At 38.2% G+C, this 27522-nt stretch overlaps 1 protein-coding gene across 3 annotated transcripts in view; it reads right to left on the bottom strand.

Annotated features, from left to right (window-relative positions):
• Positions 1–12851: 12851 nt before the first annotated feature.
• PTPRG (protein tyrosine phosphatase receptor type G) overlaps positions 12852–27522 on the bottom strand; it is a 685327-nt gene continuing 670656 nt past the window's right edge. For all 3 annotated transcript variants that reach the window (XM_033132046.1, XM_033132048.1, XM_033132047.1), the window contains 2 exons: positions 17921–18056; positions 12852–17340 (listed from right to left, as the gene is read on the bottom strand). In XM_033132046.1, the coding sequence (XP_032987937.1) occupies positions 17194–17340; positions 17921–18056 (283 nt within the window). In that variant the 3' untranslated portion in view covers positions 12852–17193. The remainder of the gene's footprint in view (positions 17341–17920; positions 18057–27522) is intronic.

The raw sequence follows: 27522 nt of genomic DNA, 5'->3' as shown, positions 1-27522 counted from the left end.
GACAACAGCTCTGATGGCCATTCCAGAAAAAGTTCCAAAATTACTTTGAATGGTGGACTAGGCACTGGCATCAGTGCAGAGCTTCCCAAGGGGAGTACTTCAAATGTGACCGTAGTGATATTCAGCAATGAAGTATGGAGCACTTTTTCTAGGATGAGTTCGTGAAATTAATTGTCAGACCTCCTAAAATACATTCAATCAATGTTAAAATGGTTATGATAGTTACTTTCCCCAGTATTATAGTTCTTGGTTGGAAGTCTGACTTCACATTTCAAGATGGACTGACCCTGAATCCACTCCTAGAAACTAGGGCATAGACTCTCATTTCAAAAGAAAACAAAACCTCTGGCAATAAAAAGTGTTAAAAGATCGATTAGGACATGAACGATCTTTATACAGGTCTCAGTTACTAAAACTCCCTCCTCACATGGTCATAGTTGAGAGGTTATCTACCTGTCAACTTACTATGTTAAAGGAAAACCACTCAATCCAAGGCTTTTTGGGGGCGCTGGCCATTTTTATCTTTTAGTGCTGGTTTCTCCTTATAAGGTAACACCTATCTCATGTCCTCATTATCTCATGTTCTCATTCTTCACCCACCACCTTTATCTTCTCAGGAACAATGCCTGCTTAACAAGATAACAGATTAGGGTAAATTGTTATATCAAGAGTGTAAGAACAAATTGGTTCATCTTACTATTAAAAGTTACAGGTTAACTAGTCAGAAACAAGAGAAAGTCATCATCTGAGCACTGGGTGGGAGTGAAGGAGAGGCCATTCCAAGTGAGGGAGTGACAGCAGTAAATGCCTCAGAGTAGGAATGAAACAGTGAGCTGCTGGATTAGTGACTGAACAGATTGGACTTGCCTAGAGCAAAGGTGTGAGTTGAGAAGAAATATGAGGTTAGATAAATAATAGTAAAGCGAGGAAATGATGATATCTTTAAACCAAGACTTGACATTTGATATGATTCAGAAGGAGAACTATTAAGTGTTCTAAGGAGGACTTGCTTGAAATTTGAGATTAATTAACAGAGCTTTGTACTTGCATTCTCCAAAAATGTTTTTAAATTTATTTTTTTATTTTTCAATTACAGTTGACATTCAATATTATATTAGTTTCAGGTGTACAACTGTAATGATGAGTGGGGGAAAACAAGGAGGAGGGACACAGGCTGGAATAGGGCTAATAAATTTATTTATTTAGCAATATCTAATCAATTTAGTTAGCAATATCCAATAGCAAAAGACAGAGGCAATTAATAGAATGTGCTAATGACAGAAAGTAAAGGTGGTTAAGACTAAAGTATGTACATTGATAACAATGTCATGTCAAAGGAGTACACATACATACAAGTTTAAGAGATCCCAACATGTTTAGTATTGATCAAAAATAACTTGGCTAAATACACAAATAAGATCAGTAAGGAATATCTAAAAGCACTAGTAAGCTTTATAGGATAGTAACTATTACAATAGATACCAAAAGCTCACCAAACTGGGGGAGAACAGTACTAGAAAAGTCATAAATCAAAACGTTGCCAGGTCTATAGCTGAGAGAAACTCAGGCGTCCCCCACACCACTGTTTGCTAGTTCCCAAGAACGCTGCTAATGTTGCCGTTGTTGTTGTTGTTTTGTTGTTGTTGTTGTAGTTGTTGGAAGTTAGCAAGGCTTCTGATACTGCAAGCTGCAAGCTGCATACAAGTTCCCAAAGATGCTAGAATGCTGACAATTCACCAACAAAAGAAGTCTCTACTGTCCATTGAGGCAAGTTCCGATCTCTTACTCTGAAACAATCTAATCCTGAAAAGCAGTCCTGAAACAGCAGATCTTGTGAATAGCAATCTCTTGAAATAGCAATCAGTCAATATCAATATGCCACCTGAGGTCTGTCTTATATATCTCCTTAAATGCACCCCAGTGCCAACTTTTGTGTTCCTGCCCCCCCCCCTCAAGGAATTGCCAGTTCCGGGAGGGTCTGGCAGTTACTGATATGAATGCTGTCCATCCGGCCAGTTCATCCGGATAAGCAACAAGGCCTGGGGATGTGCCTGTCTCTTCATCCTGATATAACTTAGCTAATTTTTTTGCTTCATTTGCTGATACGGGCAAAACAGAAAGTAACATCATCTCATATCTCCCCTACTCGGGAGGATGAGACTAAAGGGGGAATTCTCTCAACTCCTGATCACAGAATTTTTTTAACCCTAAGCTAACTATCACCTGCCAGCACAGACAGAGCAGTAGCTTCGTCTCACATCTCCCCTACTCAGGAGAATGAGACCAAAGTGGGAGAGAAAAGCAACCTCACCCCATGTCTCCCCTGCTCGGGAGAATGAGATCCAGAAAGCAACATCATCTCATATCTCTCCTGCTCGGGAGAATGAGACCAAAGGGGGAATTTACTCAACCCCTGATCACAGCATGGAAATCACCTCACATGCAGGAACAGATAAAAGCTAATAGACAAAAGCTCACATCAACCAATGAAGGCAAATTTTCCTCAACATCTACCCTACAATTCAGCCTCAAAATTTGTATTCATTGGTAATAAGTCATCATTCTCACTCGTATTTGAGTAGTATCCCAGTACACTGGATAAAACTGTAAACGACATGAATGATTTACAAAAAGCTAACCATCACCTCACATGGAGTCTCTCAAGTGAGGGAACAAAAAGCAAACCAAGGGAACAAAAAGCAAACCAGAAAGGTAACCATCACCTCACATGCAGTTTCTCATGTGAGGGAAAAAAACAAACAGACAAAAGCTCACATCAACCAATGAAGGCAACTTTTCCTCAACACCTACCCTACAACAACATTCTGGTTAGAAATTTATATAATGTGTGAAGTGATCTCCCATCCCCATTAGTCTGGTACCCACCTGACACTATACATAGTTATTACATTATTGCCTATGTTCTCTATGCTGTACTTTACATCCCCATGACTGTTTTGTTACTGCCAATTTGTACTTCTTAATTCCTTCACCTCTTTCACCCAGCTCCCCAACACCCCCTCTAAACCATCAGTTTGTTCTCTGTATCTATGAGTATGTTTCTGTTTTATATTTTTTGTTTATTTTATTCTTTAGAGTCCACATATAAGTGAGATCATATAGTATTTGTCTTTCTCTGTCTGGCTTATTTCCTTAGCATGATACCCTCTAGGTCCATCCACATGTTTGCAACTGGTAAGATTTCATTGTGTGCATAAACTGCATCTTCTTTATCTGATCGTCTATTGTTGGGCGCTTAGGTGGCTTCCATAGCGTGGCTGTTGTGAATAGCGCTGCAGTGAACATAGGGGTGCATATATCTTTTTTCATTAATTATTTTTGATTTCTTCAGATAAATACCCAGAATGGAATTACTGGGTCATAAGGTGGTACTATCTTTAATTTTTTGAGGAACCCCCAAACCACTTTTCATAGTGGCTGCATCAATCTGCAATCCCACCAGCAGTGCATGAGGGTTCCCTTTGCTCCACATCCTTACGAGAACTTGTTTTTTGATTTATTGATGATGGCCATTCTGATAGGTGTGAAGTGACTATCTCATTGTGGTTTTTATTTGCATTTCTCTGGTGATTAGTGATGCTGAACATCTTTTCATATGTCTATTGGCCATACGTGTATCCTTTGTTTTCTCATTTTGGCTGTCTCGCTGTATTCATTTTTACGTATTAGGTAGATTTCCTATGTCTCTCAGTTTGCACTGCGTGGCCTTATGTAGTAGGTGTCCTGTATGGTCCAGTGGCACAGTCTCCCTGATCACCTGCACCATGTGCCCCATGAGTGTCCTTTTGTGTGTTGCATGTGCCCTCCTGTTTTAGTTGAGTCTTGATTGCTGTTGGCACGTGGTGGGTTGGATTGACCCTCAGGTGGGTTGGTTGTGAGGATTGGCCATGCCCATAACATAAGAGCTGCTGTGTGGGGCCGATCCCACAAAGTGGGATTTGCCCTTGTGGGCTTGTGTGCCCATTGAAACCACCCTTTGTGAGTGCCACTTGTGGAGCTTATCAGGTAGTGGTCTCTTGTGGTCTGAAGCTGACCTATGGGAGTGTTGGTTCTGGGTCCTCTAGGGAAGGGCATCTATGCAGGCCACTGTCTGTGACTGGCCTAGAGCTACCTGGTGGGAGCTACAAAGTGATCTGTGATTGGTCACTGCCTGTGCTGGAACTGGAGGCTTGTGGGAGCTGCCACTCTGCGAACTTATGCCAAATGCCACAATTACTGGGCCAGGGGCAGCTCAGCCCAGGGCCCAGGGCACCCCAAGGCCTGATTCCATCTGCCAGCCTCCCATAAGGCTCAGGTTCTGAAAGAGCCTCGGGGAGTACTTGAGTTGGGTGGTGCAGGGTGTCAGGAAGTCATCAGGGTGGGTGAGTAGTTTTTACCAGATTAATGCAGATTCAGGTTTGGTGCCAGTGCTGAACCTGGGGCTACTCTGCAAAATTCCCAGAGCACACTGAGACCAGCCACCGCTCTCCTCAGGGTTGCAGATGCCCAAGAGTTGTCCAAGTAAAACTGAAGTAAGGGTTAAGGCTGGTTGCCTACCACTGAAAGTGCCTCAGGTGGCAGGTAAGCTGAGGCCGGCTCTTTGTTGCTAAAAGAGCCTCCTGCAGTGCATGAGGTGGGGCGGTTACCTCAGTGCCAAAAGTGCCTCCCACAGTGTGCGAGTTGGTCAAGGTGGGGTTCCAGGAAGTCACCATGGTGGAGCAAGCAGAGTTCACCAGGCCAATGTAGTTTTAGGTTTGGCTGTGGGGTGGAGGGTTCAACAAATGTAAGATGGCACCCACCTGTAGGTTACATGGGAGGACATCTCAGCATAATGGTGGCTGTACCTCTAGCCCTTGCCCTGAGGCCACATAACTCAGTCTTTCCCTGTTTGTCTCTGACGCTTCCCAAGTCTTCCTCCCTCTGCTGGAGTTTAGGGTGAGTGCCTGTGAGCAAGAGTCTGGCCCTTTAAGAGCACACCTGGGGTTCCATTAACATTTTGTCTTGCCCAGATGGATGGAATCCCCACTGATTTTTCACAGTCACATGTTGTGGGGATTTCTCTTCCCAGCACTGGAACTCTGGGCTTGGGAGCCCAGTGAGGCTGGGGCCCCTCTCTCCTCCGGGAGTACAACTGCCACCAAGATATTCCCCCCCACCCCATGCTGAACCACCACACATGGGTGTGGGGCCAGCATGTTTCACATCTCTCCCCTCCGACGTACGAGTCTCACGTGGCTTCTTTATATCCTTAGTTATAGGAGTTCTGTTTCACTAGTCTTTAGATGGTTCTTCAGGTTGATTATTCTGTAATTTAGTTGTAATTTTAATGTGATTATAGGCAGTGACAAGCTCAGTGTTTACCTCCTCTGCCACTTTACCTCTCTAAAAATGTTTTTTGAACATACTTGTTAAACATATTCTTTTTTATCCCTTGTACTCCATATAACATGTGGCTTGCACATAGCCTGCATGATGCAAACTCAACAATATCTAGTACTTTGTGTTTTTTTGGACACTGTGCCAGTGTGTTATGTATGTATGTATGTATGTATGTATGTATGTATGTATGTATTGAAGACATACTGGTTTTTCTCCAATAACAGATTTAATCTTTCCTTTTTAAAAAAAAAAATTTTTTTGGAGGGGGGTATATTGGGGAACAGTGTGTTTCTCCAGGGCCCATCAGCTCCAAGTCATTGTCTTTCAATCTAGTTGTAGAGGGCGCAGCTCACTGGCCCATGTGGGAATGAAACCGGCAGCCCTATTGTTCAGAGCTTGTGCTCTAACCAACTGATCCATCTGGCCGTCCTAATCTTTCCTTTTTGATTTCTACTTCTCTTGCTGAATAATGTAGATATGAATCTGAGTGTAGTTTTCTGTGGTCTATTGGACTCTAACAAAGCAACATAATCTTAATAGCAAACGATAAGTATGACAATATAATAACATTCCCTCTGCTAATTTTAACTCAGTTTTTACTCAGTAATTTTACATAGGGGTTGTACTAATCTCCTAAGCTTTTCCATAAACAAAATACATTAATAACTCCTAATTGAGCTATCATTAAAACATATTTGTGGAATGTCACCAGGAAAACATAGCTACACCAAGTATAGACTTTGGAAAATTTGGAAAATAAAAATAGCTTGTAAGAGTATAGCTCTAAATAGAAAATAGGTTTTATCCATTTACATAAATCATTGTGGAAGAATAACCTATTTACTAGATATTGAGTTCTGGGTTGTCAGGTTTCTTCTTACAACACTTTACGTATGTCACTCTGGTATCATTCTGCATGTCTTGTATGGTTTTTGACCAGAAGTCAGCTGTAATTCTTATGTTCCTCCCTTTTAAGTAATGTGTGTGTTGTGTTTTTTCTTAACTTTGGTTTTCAGCAATTTGAAGATGATATGCCGAGGTGTCATGATTCCCCCGCCCCCCTCCTTCCTTCTTGGTGTTCTCTAAGCCATTAGGATCTGTGGTTTGGTGTCACTAATAGTGGAAAATCTTGACAATTATTTCCTGAAATATTTTTTTCTGCCTTTCTTTCTTCTCTTTCTGGAATTCTAATTATGTATCTGTTACATTATTTGATATTGCCCACAGCACTTAGACACTGTTGTAATGATTTTGTTTGCTCTCTTTCTCTGCATTTCATTTTGGGTCCCATCTATTAACTTATCTTAAAGTTTTCTAATTATAATAAATATATTCATTGTGGTTTTATTTTGCATTTACATAATGGCAAACAATACCAAACATCTTTTTATGTATTTACTTGCCATCTGTGTATCTTCTTTGATGAAGTATCTGTTCATCTATTTTGCCTATGTTTAAAATTGGATTGTTTCTTATTATTCAATGGAAGGAAATAAACAGAAATTAAGATAGCTACATTTTTAGCTTGACTACCTGAGTATATGCTACTGCTGTTTACTTAGATGGTAGAAGACTGGGGAAAGAGCAGATCTGGGGGGAAAAAATCAGAGCTGTGCTTTTGTCAGGTAAGTTTGGGATCCTTATTAGACTTACAAATGGAAATGTTAAATATTCAACTGGATATTAATTTAGAGTTCATAGTATAGATTGGAGCTAGAGATATACATTGATATTTATTGATATATTAAAATATTTAATTCCATGAGATTGGACGGAATGACGGAGGCTGTAAATAGACAGAAAAGGAGTTATTTTAACAGAAGCCTAGGGCATGCCAGCATTTAGAAGTTGTAGATATGAACAAATCCAACAATGGAGGCTTGAGAAATAGCAGATATTGAGGTAGGAGAAAAATCCTACCTTCAAACCCTAAGTAGTTTTCACTCTCCAGAAGTACCTAAGGGAGCCTCATTTCTCAGACCCGTGATGGTTCTCAGAAACTTCTTTACCAGTAAAAGAAACATCACAAGACAAATTACAGAAATTGTGGGGACAGAGCCAGGAGTGCAGTTTCCAGGCTCTTGGCCTCACATGGAAAAGTGCTGGCTCAGGTAGTAAATGGTCATCAACTGTGATTGGATGGCCATCAGCTGTGGCTAGTTGGCCGTCAGCTGTAACCAGTGAGCCATTGGCCACTAATATATCTGCTGTGGCTACGCTAGTAGAGAATGGGGGCTAGCAAGGAGATGGTGGCTGAGCTAGCAAGAGCGGATTGCCCTTAGCAGGGCGGATTGCAGCTAGCAAGTGAGGTTGGTTGCTTGGCAGAGAGAAGTGGATGGCAGGTAGTGGATAGTGTGACTCCTGCTTCCTGTGTCTCCAACCCAGCCACCAGCGAGAATATAATGGTATGACTCCCCTATCCAGGGCTCTGTGGGTGTTCCTTTTTGGCCTTGCCATATACTGTGTTCTTATGTGGGGAGCGGGACCAGAGACCCCACATGACATCCCTGCGTGACAGAAATGAAGAGATGTTTGAATTTCTAAACTTTATTTGTGATTTTTTTTGTTCAGTAGATATGTCTGACCATTTTATCTGTTATCCCCATTACTCTCTGTTCCCTCTCTGATTTAGTTTTCTTCTTCACCCTTTTACTTGACATTATGTTCAATATTATTTATGTATTTGTTGTCTATCATATGTAAATTCCATAAAGTCAAGGACTTTATTTTGTGAACTCCTTTATCTCTAGCACCCAGAACACCCCTTAGTCCATAGTGGTTGGTGTGTAAATATTTATTGAGTGTTTAAAGAAGAAAGTGGTGGGGTCGATTGCTGACAAATTAGTGGAGTAGAGGGAAAAGAACAAAGTATATGGAGAACTTGATAAGAACTGTGGGATGATGATAAAGGAACCCCCACTTAAACATGTTGAGAGAATGGAAGAAAGAAAAAAAATCTCGTGACTACAGACAACTCTCTCAAGAAGCTTTATAGTCAGAGTGAAACATCAAGACGAGACGCCCGTCAAAGGAGTCTTGGCATTAAGAGAAGGTTTTTTTTCTAGTTGGTGATAATAGAGCATATTCATATACCAAAATGAATGATTCAGTAGAGAAAGAAAAGTATCTGATTCAAGTGAGAAGAGGGCTAATTATACAACTGAAGTCCTTGGGAGGCCAAGAAGGCATGGACCACCTACAAGTAATGGACGATAGAGGGTTGGCCTTACATAGGAGCAAGGACACTTCTGTTGTCACCAAAGGGGAGAAAAATGTTATGAGTTTCAGATGCAGGGAAGTTGACAAGATTTGTAGTTGACTTTTGCCTGAATTATTGAGATAAGGCGGCCCCAAGTCCTTTACGTTTTCTTATGTAAAAACCTTACCCAGTTGTTAGTGGAGGTGTCATAGTAAACCATAAAGTTCTGGAGAGTGTCTGTATTACCATTTGGAGTGTTTCTGCAGTGTACAAAGCCATGTCTTCCGTTTGGGGTTTATGTTTTAGAAATAGAGAATAAGAAGGGGATGTTAACAATACCCCACAGCTACCGCCAGCTGAGTGGCCATGATGCACTTGCCGGGTGCACTCCCTTCGTTAGAGACATGGGTTACTTCTGAATCTGACCCAGAAAAATTTTATAACACTGAACAAAGGGGGGCTATTGAGGGAGATGAGGATGTGGTGAGCTGCTGCAGCATTTCATAAGTTTTCCTCAGTGCTGTTGAGAACTTGAGGGGATAGTTAGACCTAAATCCTTTTGAGAATAGCAAGGACGCCTTTAGCATTTTTTTAAAAGCCAGGGATAATTTTTAAAAGCCAAGGGATGGTTCTGGAACTATACATTCTGGGTGCTCACATGCACACACTCACATGAGGCATTTAAGAAGATGAAGGGGGGAAATATGAAATGCTTTGTCTAGTAGAGAACATCTGATTATTGGTACAGTGAGAGCTTAAAGGTAAAGAATCCTATGCAACCTGCTGGGATGTTCAAATATTCTTAAGCAATGTGAGAATTTTGTCCTAACAAAAGTGTCTTAATAAATAATATTAATGATATGTTCAGTTTAAGTTCACAGAGTTATTGTGCATCTTTCCATGAAACGTTATTTTTTTATATCTAGTATCTTTTTGTAATAGCTCAATGCATATTATTTTTTAAATGATCAATTTTGAAACATTTACAGGGTTCATGAGTCATGAATATGTAAAATATTGGAATATATATTTTAATTATTAAAAGAACAAAGTCTGAGATAAATAACCTTAACTTATTTATGCTAATTAATTCTTCCTCCAACAATTAATAAAGCTTTGGCAAAGGAAACAGATGATCTCATTTATGTAGTGAGATACTCTGAAATAATGTACTTTACAGGCTTTAAGAACAGGGAATGTCTCTCATTTATGGCCACTTCTTCATAGTATGATGGTGAACAGCTAAAGAGGCCACGTTAGGCCTAGGATGAGGGAAGATGATAGTTGATGATGACAGTGATATATTGAAAGTAGTGGACATGGTATAGAAGATAAAAATGGAGGACAAACGAATTATCACTGTTTACATTCGTTTATAAGGTTTGGGGGTTGAGCTAGGGCACTGTAGCTAGTGAGAGAAACCACATCCATCTTTTTCATACGTGCACAGTATTCTGCATTTGGTGTTTGACATTGGCAAATATTATGTAGCCTTCTGTTTCACTTTTCCAAAATTATGAGGCTTTTCCTTTAAAATAAACTTTCTTTGAATGCACTGAGAGATTTAAACCATTAGAGAAAGATTCCAGCTTTGGGGCATCATGCATGTTTGTCCTTTCCGTGCTTCTGCAGTTCGTTTCTGGACAGTAAGGTATATGGATTGCTCTCATTGTCTGTCTTCATCCCTATCACCTCCCTCGGGTCTGATTTGATGCCGTGAGACTCCTCATTAGTGAAGGAAATATCTCAGTATTACTACTTAATTGGGCAAGCTAAGGTCATTGACTTTTTGTTTCATGATTGATAAGAGGTCTGCTAAGCAATTAAAGCAAAAAAGATTATAGGATAGTTATAATGGCTAATATTAATTGACTCTCCTAAGAGCTTTGCATGAATCATTTTATTCACCCCTCAGAGCAGTCCAATGAAGTAAACATTTGTTTCTCTATTTTACACACGAGGAAAATGGCATAGAAAAGTGAAGTAATTTACCCCAAATCAACCAGTAAATTACTGGGCAATTCTGTCCAGGAAAGTGGCAGAACTGCCTGGAAACCTTGGCTGTTTGACTCCATAGTTCTCATTCTTTAACTTATTTTTTTCACTATGGAAAAATACTTTTCTAAGTTCCAGTAACAAATTTAATGCAGAATAAACAGAAATTTGTGAGCAGTCTATACGTTAGGGAACATCAATTGTTACAAGTTTGACTTGTTTGTTCACACTGATGAACAACCATCTTTTTCGTGCTTTCCCTTAAATCATCTCTACTGTTGTGCCAAATTAGGTATTTTTGCATAAATTGGAGAACTAATTTTTAAGACTAAATTATAATCTTTGCCTCATCATCTGACTTGAAATGCCTGCCAACAACTTTACATTCTGTACAGAGTAGAACTAACATGTGGCCTGTGGTAGGCATTTAGCAAGTGCTTATGGAAGGAATTCTAATGGAATGCTAAAGATATCTACTATTTAGAATGTTCTCCTAAGCTGTGCAAAGCCCACTGGTTATTTGCACCAAGCCTGACTTTACACCCTGCAGAAGTACTGGAGGGTGTGGGGTAGGCAGGATAATAAGGTCATAGGCCAGTAACTATAGAAGTTGAATTATTTCACATTGCCATACATCAGATAGTTTATTTCGTCTTTTTTAGTTTTTAAGCAGCACGTGATTATTAGGTTCAGATAACCTGCTTGTCTACTTCTCTCTCTGCCAAACTTCATAATCACAAAGCCAATTGTATGCCTTGCTTTTTGCCCCTACCTTCTAATGCCTTCTGTTATTTCACCAACACAGGAAGAAATAAAACCAATGTCTTTAGTCCTGTCTCTGAATCCAGACATGGTTAGTAGTGACTTGTTTCTAAGTCTTAAGCTCCTCAACAGTGTAAATTAACTGTTCGAAAATGGATTTTGGTAAAAAAACACATTTTTTCCTACAAAAAAAAAAAAGAAAATGGATTTTGGGGTCACTAGCTTTTGTTCTCATTTCTTTGCCCCATTCTTGGTGGCAGAAATGAAGCGTCCTTGTCTGGTTAGACTCTGGACAGTTTGTTAATTATTTTGAACAGTCAAAGCTGCTGTTGTATAGGACCACCTTTGGTGGACTTAGAAGTAGTTAGGAATGTAGGAACCCCCTTTGTCCCATGCTGGCTTCCTAGGATTGTAATGATGAAATACCCATGTAACTACCTCTGCTGCAGCCTGAGATGGAAGATGGTCTCAAAATTCTTGGGCTCATAGGATCCAGGCAGGTTACTTAAATGGCTGACAATGGGCAGACAGAAGGTGATGGAAGAGATGTAGACTCTGGTGAACTGGAGACTACATGCCTCACCCAAAAGGGGCAACCAACTGCTACTCCTTTCCAGCTTGTTAGTGCCACGTGAGACCATAGGCCTGGTATTGTAACACCACCCAAGTTTGTGAAAGGAGCTTGAAATCTGAATCTTAATGTAAAAGTTTTCCTTTTTCAGATGTCGGTTACTAGTAATATGAATTTTAAAAATCATGGGCCAAATAAAATACATCTGTGGCCTGAATACGATCTACAGGCCGTCAGTTTGTGACCTCTGGTATACTCAGTATGTATTGAGTTCTCATGGGTGTAATTTGAGGAAGACTATGGTTGTATCATCAGAAATTTGTTTGTGCTGAAATTGGTCTTTCTCCCAGATCACTGGAAAAGGCTAATACGTCGTTTCTTAAATTTCCAGCTTCTTAGGGAGAATGAAATATCAATTCTTAATCTCTATGGAAAGAAAAATTGGAGCTCTGATAGTTAAGAGTTGAATTCCTGAATGTGAGGCTACTAAAAGTTCAAAGAGAATGGTGGAACCAAAGCTGCCAATTTCAGGACCCCTGTTTGGAAATGTCAGAATTCCTTCTAAGTAGAAACAATTGTAGTGATCCTGTATATGTCACAGATGCTCCAGAAGTCTTTCCAGGATATGTCCTTTATCCTCCATAGTAAATATTAAGAGGAAGAAGTTGCTACAAATCTAGTTGATACACTGGGGAAAATAGTAATTCTTAACAGCAGACTCTGAATAAAGTTTGATTCAGTATGTAGGTAAAACTTTGTCATTGTTTACTGTTTAAAGGAGGAAGAACTCCGAAAAGATACTTCTTTTTGGTTTCTCCTAATATTCATTTTACTACCATGGAAACGAAGATGAAGCGTTAGTGGATATAAATGCGATCTGTTAAGGGAGATTAATAACCTGGTTTTATTGGACATATTTTCATAGAAATGCTCGGCACTAATGAATACATCAAAAACCATACTTTATTTTATGTATAGCAATACAATTTACATATTAAATAACACTATAATAGAATGATTTGATATAGTTTTAAACAGAAGAAAAAGGGAAAAATTTCAGGTTACAAAACCCCTCCCCCCCGAACATATTAAAAAAAAAAAATAAACAACCACTTTTTCCAAATGGGTCAATGCAACGGACTGTATTCAGTGACTATGTCTAATTCCTATTGCACAAATGGTCCGTGGAATTAAAAAAGAAATGCCAACTTTCACAATCACTGCCTCAAAGAAATAACACATTGGATTCTCTTGGAATGCAAAGATGGTTGTTGCTACTTCAATACACGGAAAGTCGAATTCACATATCCACCACAAAAAAAAAAAATAAAAACCAAAAAAAAAAAAAAAAAAAACTATGACGGAGTTGAAACTAGAAAAAAATTAGCTTTATATGAAAATATAAAATTCTATGATTATATACCATAGATACAAAGTTCCCAGAATATGCTTATCCAAGCAACAAAATATTTACAGTTTTAATGATTTTAGCTATTTCAAAATGAAGTGAAAGAAAGAGGAATCAACATGAAGGCTGAGTTTTTTTTTGTTTTTTTTTTAAGAAACAATGGCTGCTTGCTAGTTTCAAATGTCCTAACAAAAAAGGAGTCACTACCCCAAATGTTGGAGAGTTGTGACATTTTATAAAATTGGCTGTCTCCTTTTCTGGAGATTTTTATTTCTTAAAACTCAAGATATTTTTTCTTGAAATTAATTATCCTCTGTAGAAAATGCTTCCGTTTGCAAATATTTAACAAAAATACTAAAAACAGTTTAACAGCTAAGACAAAGTAGAGGCCAAATATCATTATTACAATCCCTTCTTATTTGTATCATGCCTTCTTTCTAGAGATAAGTAAAGCCAGTATTGTATGTTAAATGGCAATTAAGGGAAAGCGCAAAGGGTTAAGTGAAATTACAGGTTTTTAAAACAAAAAGCAGGCATTTTCCCTTCATATAAAAAGTCACTGGCACCATTTGAACATAAACTTTAGAACATAGGAGTTGAAATGCATTTTCCAGTATAACTGCTAAATTCTTAAGACAAACTACATTTTGATTATTATTTCTTAAATAATGATGAGTTTGAATTTCTTTTTCATATTTTTTGCTTAGAATTAGTAATATGTATCTTTGGTAAATTGGTATCTATATTTTAATTTTTAAATACAGTCTATATGCATTTAAGAAAAATTCATAACAAGGCAGTTGTGCTGTGTCATTAAAAAATAATTAAGGGTATCTGTTGATTTAAACATGTCACTCTGGGCTAAAAACTCCAACAGCCAGACCTTGAACACCGTACCCTTCTCTGACCTTGCTGGACCCTTCAACTTGAAATAGACTGAAAGCTCCAAGGCATAAAAATTAGGAAAACCAATTACTAAGCTTACTCTTCTTGAAATTCAGAAGTTAACTTTTTTATATATATAAAAAAATTGTAGTTTTGGATGCAAGAAAGCGTTCTCCTGACGGAAATAAAGTGTCTTTTCTCTGATGTCCAGCACGGCCACTCGGTCTGATCATTGCAGTTCCCTTTTGAATGATGTGTGCATTCTGTTTACCTAGAGCTGAATTCATACACCCAATGAGCTTATCTTATAAAATAGCACACATTAATTTGCTATTTCCTTTCCCCCTGAGTGCAAGTAGTAATCACCTTGTTATGTAGTTAAGCAATGTGCTCATGTCTCAAAGAAAACACCATCTTTGAAACTCTGCCTCTGGAAAGATGCAATGATGTTTCTGCCAATAATAAATGAAGAATAGTAGCGAGGACACACTCTCTGGTGAAAGGGAGGAACTGCTGTATAGAACTCTCCTCCGGGAAGTGTGTTTGGGTTACTTTGGCAAGATGGGCAAATAGCGATTGCTCACAGTTCAGTGGGTCAGGATTTGTACTGTGGTTCAGGCCTGCTCTAGACACACAGTTGGCTCAGAGAACTTCTAAACCATCCCTGTAACGTTTCTATGCTGTTTATCAGCGGTCTCTTTTGTCATGATTCTGATGCCCATCTAAGAGATTGTCTCAGAATTTGTGTTCGAGGGTGTGCATTTCCATGAATTGAGCCCTCTGTAAATAGCACAGAAGGGAATACTTGCTATGTGTCTTCAAACCAACGTTTACTTTTATATTACGAAAAAATTACTGGGGGACCATGAACCCCAACTCGAACATTACTTCTAAAGGTCAAGTCCACTGTGCCAACTACTGGGAAGAGTTAGCTCATATTAATATTCTCTACAGCCAAAGTAACCTACTTAATTGACTAAGCTGATCTAGCTCTTGCCATGATCTGAAACCTTTCCCTTCCTGATTCCCTTTAGCCTTCTGGCAGTTGTAGTGTCCTATGTTCAAGCTTTTTCTGAAGTGTTAGGCAGAGCCTCTAATGGGAACAGAGGGGTTCATTGTTTTTGTTATCTAGCACATACAATGTAGCAAACTTTGCTCACTTGCAGGTGTTCTCTCAAGCCTACAGTTTGTGAGCAGTGGACTGTTCAGATTAGCCTAACGCTGGCAAGTTATGCAGTTCGTGAAAATGCCCTTGACTTGGCTTGTGCATTGGAACTCCTGGTTTTGGCCTGTCGCCTCTCTCTCCTTAGCAGCTTTGATCCTTCGACACCATTCTGACAAATTTCACAGGAAGCCAACTCAAGATACCCAGAACCTCGGTGCTGATTATCATTAATGTCCTAATGCCAACCTGTATCGTATGATAACAGCCAGTGTGGACTTGAAGTTTATTGACATAAAAAAATAACCAAAACCCTTTTATGCCTAACAGGCCCAGTTTTGGTGGTGATTTCACTGCTGACAGATGTCCCTCAAAAGCAAACAAGCAGTGGAAGAAACAGATCTAAGCAGCTTCTTTTTCTAACTAATGGAACTGAAATTCCTAATTAATGCTCCTAATTTTGCCGTTAGGTACTGGGGTGAATATGGCTCCAGACGCTAGACCGAATCACCTCCTTGGGCTGTGTCATGATCATCAGCTTCTTTTACTGGAGAGTGTCTGTTCTTGAGGCTAAATTACACAAAAGCACACAAAGCCATCTCTCTCTTTTAAAAATTATTTGAAAATGTAGATATCACCTTTTATTCAAGATTCTAATTTTCTCTCTCCAAATCAGATTTATCCACGTGTGGGAGTTCAGATAGTCCTAAGACTTTTGCTAATAGAGTATTTTCAATGTAATCCTAAGTAGAAGAATCTATGTAATTATGAGACTTATCATGAAACATGTGGCAAAAAGGAAAGAAAAGAATGTTAACTATATAGGTAGCTTTTATTAGATTGCTGTATGAGTCATAGGGATTTTAGAGGACTAGTTTCAAAATTACACACCTGTAAAATTTTCATTATTCCACCTGCTGTGAGATACGCTATTATGAACCAAGAAGCATTAATGGAGAGTCACTGAAGGGTTTCATAACTCAGTTGTGTAAAATACTGCCATCTCTCTATTGTAAAAGATAGCCCTGATTTTTGGGTGTAGCTATTTCAGAGAGTCAAAATGTAAATAACACACACTATTCACATAGCTACTGTGAAAACTGTAATACAGAGATATCCTTTATTTTGACACAATTGGGCATTTTTTAAATGTATGAATATAAATTTGTAACTAATAAGTGATGTTCACGTGAAGCAAATCTTAAACCTTCTAATTTCTTAATTGGTATCTTCACCATCATAAATGGAACTGTTTCAAGGCCATGAGGATGACAGACCTTCTTAATAGCTCCCAATAACCTTCTGTTCTTTAAGAGAAAACAAAAGTTCATCCACTCCATTAAAATATAGAAGGAATACGGTATTGAATAATGTCTAAAACAAAATAGGAGAGGAGGACTGAGGAAAAATACAGCATTGCCTGCTAGTAGAATGCAACTGCTTTTAGCAATAATAATAATAATAATAATAATAATAATAAAATCAAGATTCACTGTCATTAAGAAAGACTGTCACTGTACTGAACTAAAAAGTAGCATGTATGTTGTTATGGAATGTCACATCAGGGTTTTAGGATTAGATTATAGGCAGTAACACTGATCAGATAGTGCAAACTAGGTGAAATTGCGTTTCACTGGGTGAAATGAACAGAGGTGCAAATGCTCAGTAGAATACCATTAAGACATAAAATGGCAAAAAATAAATATCAAAACTTTTATCAGTGTAAAAAAGTAACTGGGTTATTGTATAACCTAGAGTCTGGCAAAAAAGGCCTCAAAAAAGTTCTCGATCTTCAGAAGTTATACAAATTAAGTGCCCGTTCGGGATTCCAATCACACTAGAGATTCCATGCTCTCGGCAGGATCGGATTCATCGGCGATTAGAACAGCACCATTTTTGTCCACTGTCATGGGACCGTTTCCATTTTCTTTAGTGCTGACCAAGCTGAGCATTGCTTTATAGACAAACTGGTATTGTTCCTGAAAAACAAGAGGAAGACCCTTTGAGCCAAAGAACAGCTAACGCAGAAATACCCATTAAAAATGTGAGGGTGAAAAACATACTAGAGAAACCAGAATACACAGTTGATGCTGTCTAAGAAACTTAAAACATATATCCTGAATCTTTGTAACCAAGACCTATGCCTTCTTCATGTCCTTTTGATCTCTGCTAGCTTGGGACTAATTCTCAATGTGGGCAGTAAATTATGGTAACAGAATATCCGTGTCTTGTAACTAGAGAATACTATACTCTAGAAAGCAGAGTTTCTCAACGTCTGCACTACTGATTTGGGGCCAGATAATTCTCTGTTGTGGAGCTGTCTTATGCACTGCAGGATGTTGAGCAGTATCCCAGGGCTCTGCCCACTAGACTACAGAGTACTTCTCTCCAGCTCCTGTTGGGACAACCGAAATAAGTCCTCAGACATTGCCAACATGCCCTGGGGGGCGGGGTGAGGGGTGGGGCAAAATCACTCCCAGTTGAGAACCACCGCTCTAAAGTGTGAGCCTCAATTTCAGCTGATGTTGCACAGAGTTCCTAAATAAGCAAAGTACTTACAATGTCTGTGAATACACCAGGCCTCATAAGATTGATCATTTTTGCAACCTGGAAAACATCCACAGCATTTTCATTCTCTAGTTGCTGGGACAGGGTGGTAAGGGCACACAACATTCCTGCTGAAACTGCTCCATATCTGGGGGAAGAAAAAAAATGGTATTTCAGACTTCCTCAGGGATTGAGTACGTTGGGATGAAATTACCATCACATATTTTCATAGAAGCTAAGTAGACTGTAGTGACACTTATTCTAGGATACAGAAATGAATGAAATTCTGGACAGGGAGTGAGACTTCGAGGCTAAATCTTTAGATAAAGATGACATCTGTTTATGAATGTGAGATCTCCTAAACTGGTTTATCAGATACTTAGATTGATATTTAATGTGAAACGAGAGGTATTAAACTTGGGAAAGTTCCAGAAGATTTGCCGTTGGGGACAAGTTAGGTGACATAATAGGGTAAAGAGAACTTTAATTATAGGCTTTGAACAAGTGGAAAGGTGAAAGAATGAAAATTTTTTTTTCAGACAATCCCAATCAGCTAAATTGAACTACAAAATATGAATAAAAATGGAAATGTATTGCTCAAATGCAGTCAAGAATTCTCCAAATGAGTTCCATATTAAGTAATTATTTTTGGCACTGAAGTGGAACTTTCCAAATGAAGGCACCTTCTATAAAATTCTTGGAAAAATATGGTTCTTTGCTTCACACACACACACACACACACACACACAAGCTTAGAAGAAAACACCTTTTTTATCAGGCAAAGCTGGCAACTCGATTTTTACAGGCACCTGTTATGGTACATAGTTTCCATATTAGTGATGAGAAAACAGATGGATTAAATAAAATTGTTCAAGGTGGTGTTTCTACTGTGTTTCCCCGAAAATAAGACCTAGGTGGACCATCAGTTCTAATGCATCTTTTGGAGCAAAAATTAGTATAGTAAAATAAGACCGGGTCTTATCTAACAAAATATAAGATCAGGTCTCATATTAATTTTTGCTCCAAAAGATGCATTAGAGCTGATGGTCCAGCTAGGTCTTATTTTCGGGGAAACACGGTAGCAGAAATGAAACTAGATCTTAGATGCCCTGTGACCGCTGTTCTGTTAAAAACTATTAAATATGTAGTTTCTGAATTATTCTTACATGAAATTAAAACACTGCAGATGTAAAACATCTTTAATCCAAATAAGACCAGTGTCCCTTATTAACTACCGCCCCAACTTCAAACTTTCTGGAGGTGAAAATTGTTATACTTTGAGATGCAGCCTTCCAGATTTAGGTGTAGCAGGACATTTCAATCCAGCTTGTTATTTCAGCTGCGGCATGCAGACTGGGCTTACTCATTTCCCTAAGGATGGGCGTGTAGGTTGCTTACGTATGTTTTACACGTTAGAAGGGGTGCCAGCGCGTATTAGAGCTAGGCCACAGGTGTGCCCATTGTCTGTTTTAAAGATATTGTCATATTTCTCTCCCAAGTGGTTGTTAAATGTTTATACTCTTCCCAGTGTAAGAATATTTGTTTCTTCTCATCATTTTAAAGTTAAGTGCTTTTGCTAATCTGGTGAATACAAAATTGTATGTTACTGTTGTTTTAATTTACATTTATTGATTACCAGGGAAGTTGGCTATCTTTTTGTTTACTGACCATCTGTGTTTCCTCTTCTGAAATTGCCTATTAATATACTTGGGCGATTTTTCTATTGGGTTTGTCTCTTTTAATGGACTCATAGAAGTTATATTATCTATGGCACATGTTGCAAGTATATGTTTTCCAATCTCTAGTTTCTCTTAACCTTGTTTGTGTTATACTGAAGTATAGTTTAGATGTAATCAAGTTTATCAATCTTTCATTTTTGGCATTTTTGGAATCTTGTTTGAGAATGCTTTCTCTAGCCTAGAGTTTTACATTGTTCTAATTTTATTTTTTACATTTAATGAATTCACCTGAATTTTACTCTTGTTTTAATGTAAAGTAGGTTCTCATATTAGTTATTTTTCCAATGGATAACCAATTGCCCCAGCATTTTTTATTGAATAGTCTCATCTTGTCTCCTTGACTAGAGCAGACTTTTAATCATATAATAAATTCTCAAATATGCAGGCCTGTTTCTGAACTCTCTGTTTTTGCCCATCAATCAGTTTTTTATTTTTTCATTTTGCCACATTTGTTTTAATTCATATAGGTTTTTAATAAGTCTTGATATCTGATAAAGCAAGATTCCATAATAGTTTTGGCTATCTCTATATTTATTGTTTCATATTGTTTTTAGTGCTTCAAACATGTTATTTTTCATTTTTCACTTGTACACTCATTTCCAGATACCTCTACCCTTCCATCCCATCCCATTTCATATTAATTTTGAAACTGGATTGTTAAGAATATAAATTTCTTTTTTTTTTGCGATTTTGTTCAGGTGGCATTGAATGTACATCTGTCTGAGGAAATTAACATCTTTTTGAGTTTTTCTGTTCATGAACATGAAGTCTTTATTTATTCAGATCTCTTATGGCTTTCAATTAGATTTTATAGTTTTCTTCATAGTCTTTGCTAATTTCATTTTAGGTTAATTCCTAGGTACTTTTGAGCTCACTTCAAAGAATGGACTCTTACGACATTTTCTGTTTGGTTTCGGTTGTACTACAGAAAAGAAGATTTTCACATGGTGAACTTGTATGCGCCACACAGCAGAACTCTCTTTAGGTTCTAAGAATTTGTGGTTTCTCCAGGAAGTAGGCTACATCTTTGCCTGCCAATAATTCCAGTTTTGCCTCTTTCCAACTTTTATACTTCTTATATCTTTTGCTTTTTGCTGCGTTGGTTAGGAACTCAATAGTTTTGTATTCTATCACTGCAAGGATGTATCACGTTATATTCTTCAATGGTAAAACGTCTTACGTTTTTAATACTAAATAAAAATGTTTATTATCGGCTTCTGATAAATAACATTGATCAAGTTAAAGAGGATGCTGTACATTTTGTTTGCTGAGAGTGTTTTCTTTGGGGGGGGAGATTGTAAATGGGTGCTGCTTTATTGTATACTTTTCAACATCTATGAATTTTTTAAGAAATACCTGTAATAAAGTCCTGAATTCACTGAGAGATTTTTGGTAACATTTAACCAGCTCTATATTCCCACAATAAATCTTCTTTTTTTATGATGTGTAAATCTAACACACTGGGTTTTACTGGATGGTATTTATTTAGATTTTTGCATCCATATTCTAATAAGATTGACCTATACTTTTCTATTCTGCTGCTGGCCTTTTTTGTTTCCCTTTAAATCAAGCTAACATTAAATCTGCTCTCTGGGTGTTACTGTTCAAATGCAGCCTGTCAAGACTTAGTGGGACGTAACCGTTTTGAGAACTCATCCTTTTATTCAGTTCTTAGTAATCACTAACGTGTGGTGTGGTGTGCTTTCACTATTGCCAGGCTCTCTCTTAGGTATTTCATACGCACCAACTTGATCTTCACAATAATCCTGTGTATGTAGGTATTCTTATCTCCTCATTGTGAAGTGGAAGAAACAAGTCACATTCAGGTGAAGTAACTGGCCAAAATCTCAAGAGCTTCCATCTGCGCTGATACATGGAAATGGCTCAGAATGGAGACCTGCCACCTACAGTATGTCTGAACAGTATCATTTGCGCTGCTTGTGAGCGAGGGTTAAAAATTTACTAGTACAGAGTTATAGTTTCACATGTTTATTTTCTATTCTTTAGAATATTTCTATTTTAAACTTTTATTATAGAAAAGCTCAAACACACAAAGTACAGCACTCCTCACGTAGCCATTACTAAGTTACAACAATTACCGTCAGCAGCTCCAGGGCAATCCTGTCTCATCTCTACTTACTTCATCCCCCTGATATTTTGAAGCAAATTCCAAATATTTTGTTCATTAATAGTTTAGTATAAAACTCTAAAAGGATTTGAAAAAAATAAACATCACACCTAAGGATATTAACAAACTCTTAAATATTTTGCTATAACTACAGACAAATGGTAGGTTTTTTTCTTTTCCATTTTCCAAAGTGGTATCTTTTATTAGACTTTATTGCTTAAATTTTACTATCTCCTCCCTGCTTCCAATTGCTTTTATCTTTTAATTCCTTGCACTTTTTGTGGATTTATCTGGTTCTTTTTCTGGCTTCTTGAGTTGAAACCTTAGTTTATTTTTAATCTTTTCTCCAGCAGCTTAGGCTCTAATTTTTTTTTCTCCCAGTGTAGTTCTCCTGGTACATCATACCAGGTTTTGAACTGCAGTGCCTTCGTCTTCATTTAATTTTAAGTATTTTCAATACCTCTTTAGCCCATGAATTATCTATAAGTAATTCTAGATATAAGGACTTCAGTGTCTAGGTATAAGGATTTGGGGTCTCATTTCATTGTTGGTTTTTAATATTAATGCACTGTAATGAATGAATGTGGCCTTGTATCATTTCGAAATGTATCACAATTCCATTTATGGTCCATTTATCTAAGTGAACTATTTGCCTTTGAAGAGACTATGTGGTCTCTCAACACAATCTTAGGTGCAGACTTTCATATATCACTATTAGATCAGCCTTGTTAACTGTGGTATTCAAATCTCTCTGAATGTTATTTTTCAAATGTATCCTGATCATTCAGTTTAAAAACTTACATCTTTATTCAGTTATCAGAAAATCTCAGCCATTAGTTCTTCCTCTTCAATCTCTCTCTCATCTCTCCACGGGATCACTTCTTAGACATGTTACAACATCTACATCTAGCTCCTATATCCTAGTTGATTTCAGGTTTGTGCATAATACTGCTAGCATAGCTCTTATTTTTTTCCATTTCTTAGGCTTTACTTTGTTCCTGTTTCACAATACATGTTTTGAATTCATTTCATACAGTCTTCCTTTGGATCTCTAAGCATACTTTAAAATCCTACTATGATCGCTCTGTTAACTGACATACTGTTTGTTTTCTCTTTCTCTTCCATCATGTTGTCTTTCTTCAGATTCTATATTGCACTGAGTTTACCGTTGCATTCCAGCATGGTACTGATGCTTTTCAGGAAGGGAAGAATTTCACCCTTGCTTTATCTGTTTCAGTGAAACCCTTACACTCATGGTCGTTTTTCCCCTTACGTCTCTCTTAAAGCTATCCGTAGCCATTCAGAGAGAAAAGTCAGGTATTAGGTTATTTTATTATGCAGTGTGCACTCCATGTGGGATCACTCTGGCCTTTCCTTGGACTGCCTTGCCTATATGTAGCCACTCTTAGATAAGAACCTACATTAAAAGGAAGTACCTACAGGAGGAGACTTGAAACATGACTAGAAACTAGGTCAAATCAATCAAGCACACAGATACTTTTAAGTATCTTCTACAAACCAAGCATTAATATGAAACAATAGAGACTGAAAAAATACAGGCCATTCTCTTTTAGCCGTTTAGGAATTAAGGAGAATTAAAGGATGTTTGTCAAGTTTCAAAGATTTGCACTTAAAACTACAGGGACTTGGCGAAAAAGTGGAACAAGCGATTTATAAGCTACATAAAATAAGACTAGTATATAAATTCACTGGCTTTGGTAGTTTGGTTGCCATTTCCTCAAAAGTAATGCTTCTTTAACTAGTGCTGTTAAGGGGAAAAAAAACTATTTTCATCTTTCCCTGTCTGTGCTCCAGAGAAATCATAAAAGAAATGCAAGTACTTTAAGTTCTCAATACACAGTCATGTTTTAAAGTGTTTTATTCATATTTTTTACTATTTCATATTACTCACAATTATTTTAGTTTTGCTTTTAAGAACTTGGTTTTTTAAATGAGAACCAAGAATGCAATCCAGTTATAACCCTGTCACTGTCAAGTGAAGCTTCCCTTAGAAATCTTTAGGGCAAGAAGGAAAACAGAGTTAAAGCTTGGATCTGTAACAATCCTGGGGAAGGAAAAACTAGCAATACAAAAGCCTTGCATAGGACTTTAAGAAATTAAAACTTTGTAACTGAATTTAAAGTAGGAAACAAAGTAGGAAAAAACCCCAGTGTGAGGAAATTAGACACAGGGTTGCAGGAGCGTTTCTGTGAAAACCAATGGGAGGCAGCGTTAACCAGCAGGATTACACAGATCTGTGTCTGACGATGGCAGGGCCAGCTGCCAGACATGCCACCTGTGCAGGTGTGTAGGGACCCCTGCTTTGATCCGTTCCCCTACTCAGAAGGGTTGTGCATTTAAGTTGAATGCTCTGCTGTTGCCATTTGGAAATTCTTGTTTCTTAATAATTTTTGGATACGGGTTCCTGCGTTTTTGTTTTACACTAGACCCCACCAAGTCCGTAGTTGGTCCTGGCTCTGACACTTAATCAATGGTATGTGTACACAGTCCGTATTACTTAGCTTCTCTGTGACTGTCTTCTCCCAGGTGAAGCTGAGATCCTAAAAATGACCCTCCTGGTGGGGTAAATTTGAGGATTTAATGAATTAGTTATGATTTGCGAGGTTTCTTTGCAGCGGTTGCTGGAGACGGCAGTCCATAGATTTTTGCATCTGCTATAAAATATCTCAGGACCAAATTAAAATCAAAAGTTATTGAAAACTTCCAAAGAGCTTTTGCTTACTTGGGCTATATTTGTCAAATATTTACTGTATCAGAAATTAGAACCGGGAAAATGTTACAACACAACACCGTGCAAGCCCACATTCCATTAGCTGTCAGAGTGAGGATCATTGCACAGCATGAAGCTCTGGGAAACTGCACTGTACATTCATGACAGAATGAGAGTGAACATGGCAAACAGTATCTCTGCATTATTATGAAAATAGTTTTGATCTCTTGGATCTCCTGGAAGGGGCTTAAAGACCACTGCCCCAACCAGGAGCTCTTCGCTCACACTTTGAGAACTGTTAAATGAAATTAGCCCACTATGATATCCCCAAATAGCCTACTGTGAGATCCAACAGGGTGACAGATGTATCCCCAGAGTGGATTAACTTTAAGTATTTGCACAGGAAAGCTATTCTCTGAGTGAGTAAAGGTCTAATGTACTATTATCTCCTAAGACTGTAGAAGAACCATGCCTGTCTTTCAAACTTCTGTAAAAACATAGGCTCTGTTTTTAAAATGACAGTAATGATACAGCTCAGACTCTGAACAGAATTGTCTTAAAAACAGGTGAATACAGGACGCACTGAATAAAGCAGTTTGCTTTTAAACCGTGCCTCTTCTCAAATAGAATCAGTTTACTTTTTGGTGAGGAATTGTGTCCTTAGGTCATGTATCTAGAAACCATCCATGTGGTACACAGCAACGAGGGCCCTGTACCATTAAGGAGGACCTACCCTGAAAGTAGGTGTTAGAACGATCTCTATGAAGACCAAATAGATTCCACGAAGGTGGAGCACCAACAGCTAGTATCTTTGACTTACAGCAGAAGCACTCAGGTCTCCTTTCCAAATTTGCTCACTTCTACTTTTGAGCTTAAAAAGCTTTGTAAATTGGTTTGATATTAGGTTGGTGCAAAAGTAATTGCGGTTTCCAAGGTTTTAAAAAAAGAATTACAAAGACCGCAATTACTTTTGCACCAACCTAATAGTTCACAGTGGAATGTAAGCAGGCAAATTGACAAAACAAAAAGCAAGGTGCAAGGCACTCTGGGGAGAGCTCATACAGGGGTACACAGCCTTAAAACCTTGTAGGTCATCACAATTTAAAGCACAGTACCCCTTCATGCCAGTATCTGTCTAGCACCCACTATGTGCCAGGCACTGGGCTCCCCCAGTGGAGACTGGAAGAGTGAGTTACCACTGCTGGTCTCAGCGATGTAGGGGCGACAGTCCTGTGGACAAGTCGTTACAATACATGACAAACAGGAAGGGCACTGGGAAGGATGTGATGTTTACGAATGATTTTGATGATCACCTCTGAAATGAATTGGAGACAGTTTCAGAGACAGTGACTTTGAACTTGTGTTGAATGAAAGGGCACTCAAGAGGAAACAGTATTTGCAGGGGCAAGGTGGTCTGCAGGAAAGCACTTCAGTGGAGGACTGGATGGTAGCTGGAAAAGTAACGTAGGCCAGACTGTAAAAGAATTTGAAAAGTGAACTGAAAGAATGGGTAGCATCAACAAGACCTGGTGGGTGGGGGCAGGCTGGAAGATGATGAGTTTGGTTTTAGAGGAGCTACATAGGCAGTGTTTGCATGCCACCGGGAAGGATAATTTAGAGGTGCAAAAAGCATGTAAGAGGAAACTGAAAGGGAGCTGGTATTCCTTCAGAGTAAAAATTTTAAAGTTGTTCTTGAGTAATGTGGAAAAATAATTTCTATGGACTCACTTATCCCTTAAAGATGATGGATGGAGACATGAACACATTTCTTTAGGTGGTTTTAATCCAGCTCACCTGTCGGATATTTGTGGATCTATTAGTTTAGGATTAATTTTTTCTTTTCTAATGTAGGCCCAAGAGCAGCTACCTTCAATTAATTCCAGAGGTGATCTATTCAGCATGTGGCATAAAATAAAAGTCACTGAATAAGACAAACACACCCAAAAGCTGAATAGAGATAAATGAATGAAACAGCTCTATTGAAATGGTCGAACTGGGTGATGGTGTTTTTTCCTTCCCTCTTCCCATCCCATGAAACAGGAGGTTAGCTGCACTATTGACGTGAGGACTGAATTCCTTGGAGCACTAGTCTAACAGCCAAATCAGTCATAGAACTGGGGCAGCAACATTAGGATTTGGTCTGAATGGATAGGACATGGTAAAACTCAGACGTCATTTAAAAATCTGATTCAGTTTACTGGGGAAAAACTTCTAGAAATAGCCCTACCTTTATGCTATAACTGCCTCCCCTGAAGTTTCATAGCCAGTAGCAATTACCCTGTTATTTTGAGGCTGTCTGTGTGCTATTTAAACACTGCCGGTGGTTGTCACATTTCCAGGGACCTTACTTAGTGTGCTATTGAACTAAAGCTTTGATTATACTGCTCTTCTCATCTTAATTCTGAATCTAATTAAGTCGAGCCAACATTCTGAAGTAGTCGCTACTTCCTAAGAAAGACCCAGAACTCTTTGGAAGCAGCCAGTCACTTCAATTAGGAGACAAATATGGATTGAGGTGAGGTGCTAGCCTCGGCCAAAAATCTTAGTGCACTTCCTGTTATGTCGTTAGTTCAAGGAAAATAAAAGACAATAATAAGCTTTACTTTCAAAGTTACTAATACCTATGCTATTGAAGTAGTTGGTAGTTTAATAAACATGATGAACGTACTGAGAATTTGCTGACCAAAGGAGTTAGAAAGGTTTGTGAGGTTCTTAACCTGGGGTTATGGCAACTGCAGGTTGATTCCAGCGATGTAGTCTGACTCCAAATATGCATATATCATAAGTTATACGTAGGGTCCTTTCCCTCTTATCAAAATGAAAGGGGGCTGGGTCTGAACACCACTTGTACCTTAGAATCTCTGCTCCAGGAGCAACTTGTTCTTTTTGAGATTCATATTTTTTACCTTTAAATCCCAAACACATACTATAAACTTCAAAACACATTGTAAACTTAAATAGTTTAATTTATTTATTACTAATCAACTAAACCATATTTAAAAAAAAATTTCTTCCC

The sequence above is a fragment of the Rhinolophus ferrumequinum genome, chromosome 17 (assembly GCF_004115265.2).
Source record: "Rhinolophus ferrumequinum isolate MPI-CBG mRhiFer1 chromosome 17, mRhiFer1_v1.p, whole genome shotgun sequence".
Classification (NCBI taxonomy): domain Eukaryota; kingdom Metazoa; phylum Chordata; class Mammalia; order Chiroptera; family Rhinolophidae; genus Rhinolophus; species Rhinolophus ferrumequinum.
This window is presented reverse-complemented; position numbering and strand designations above follow the sequence as displayed.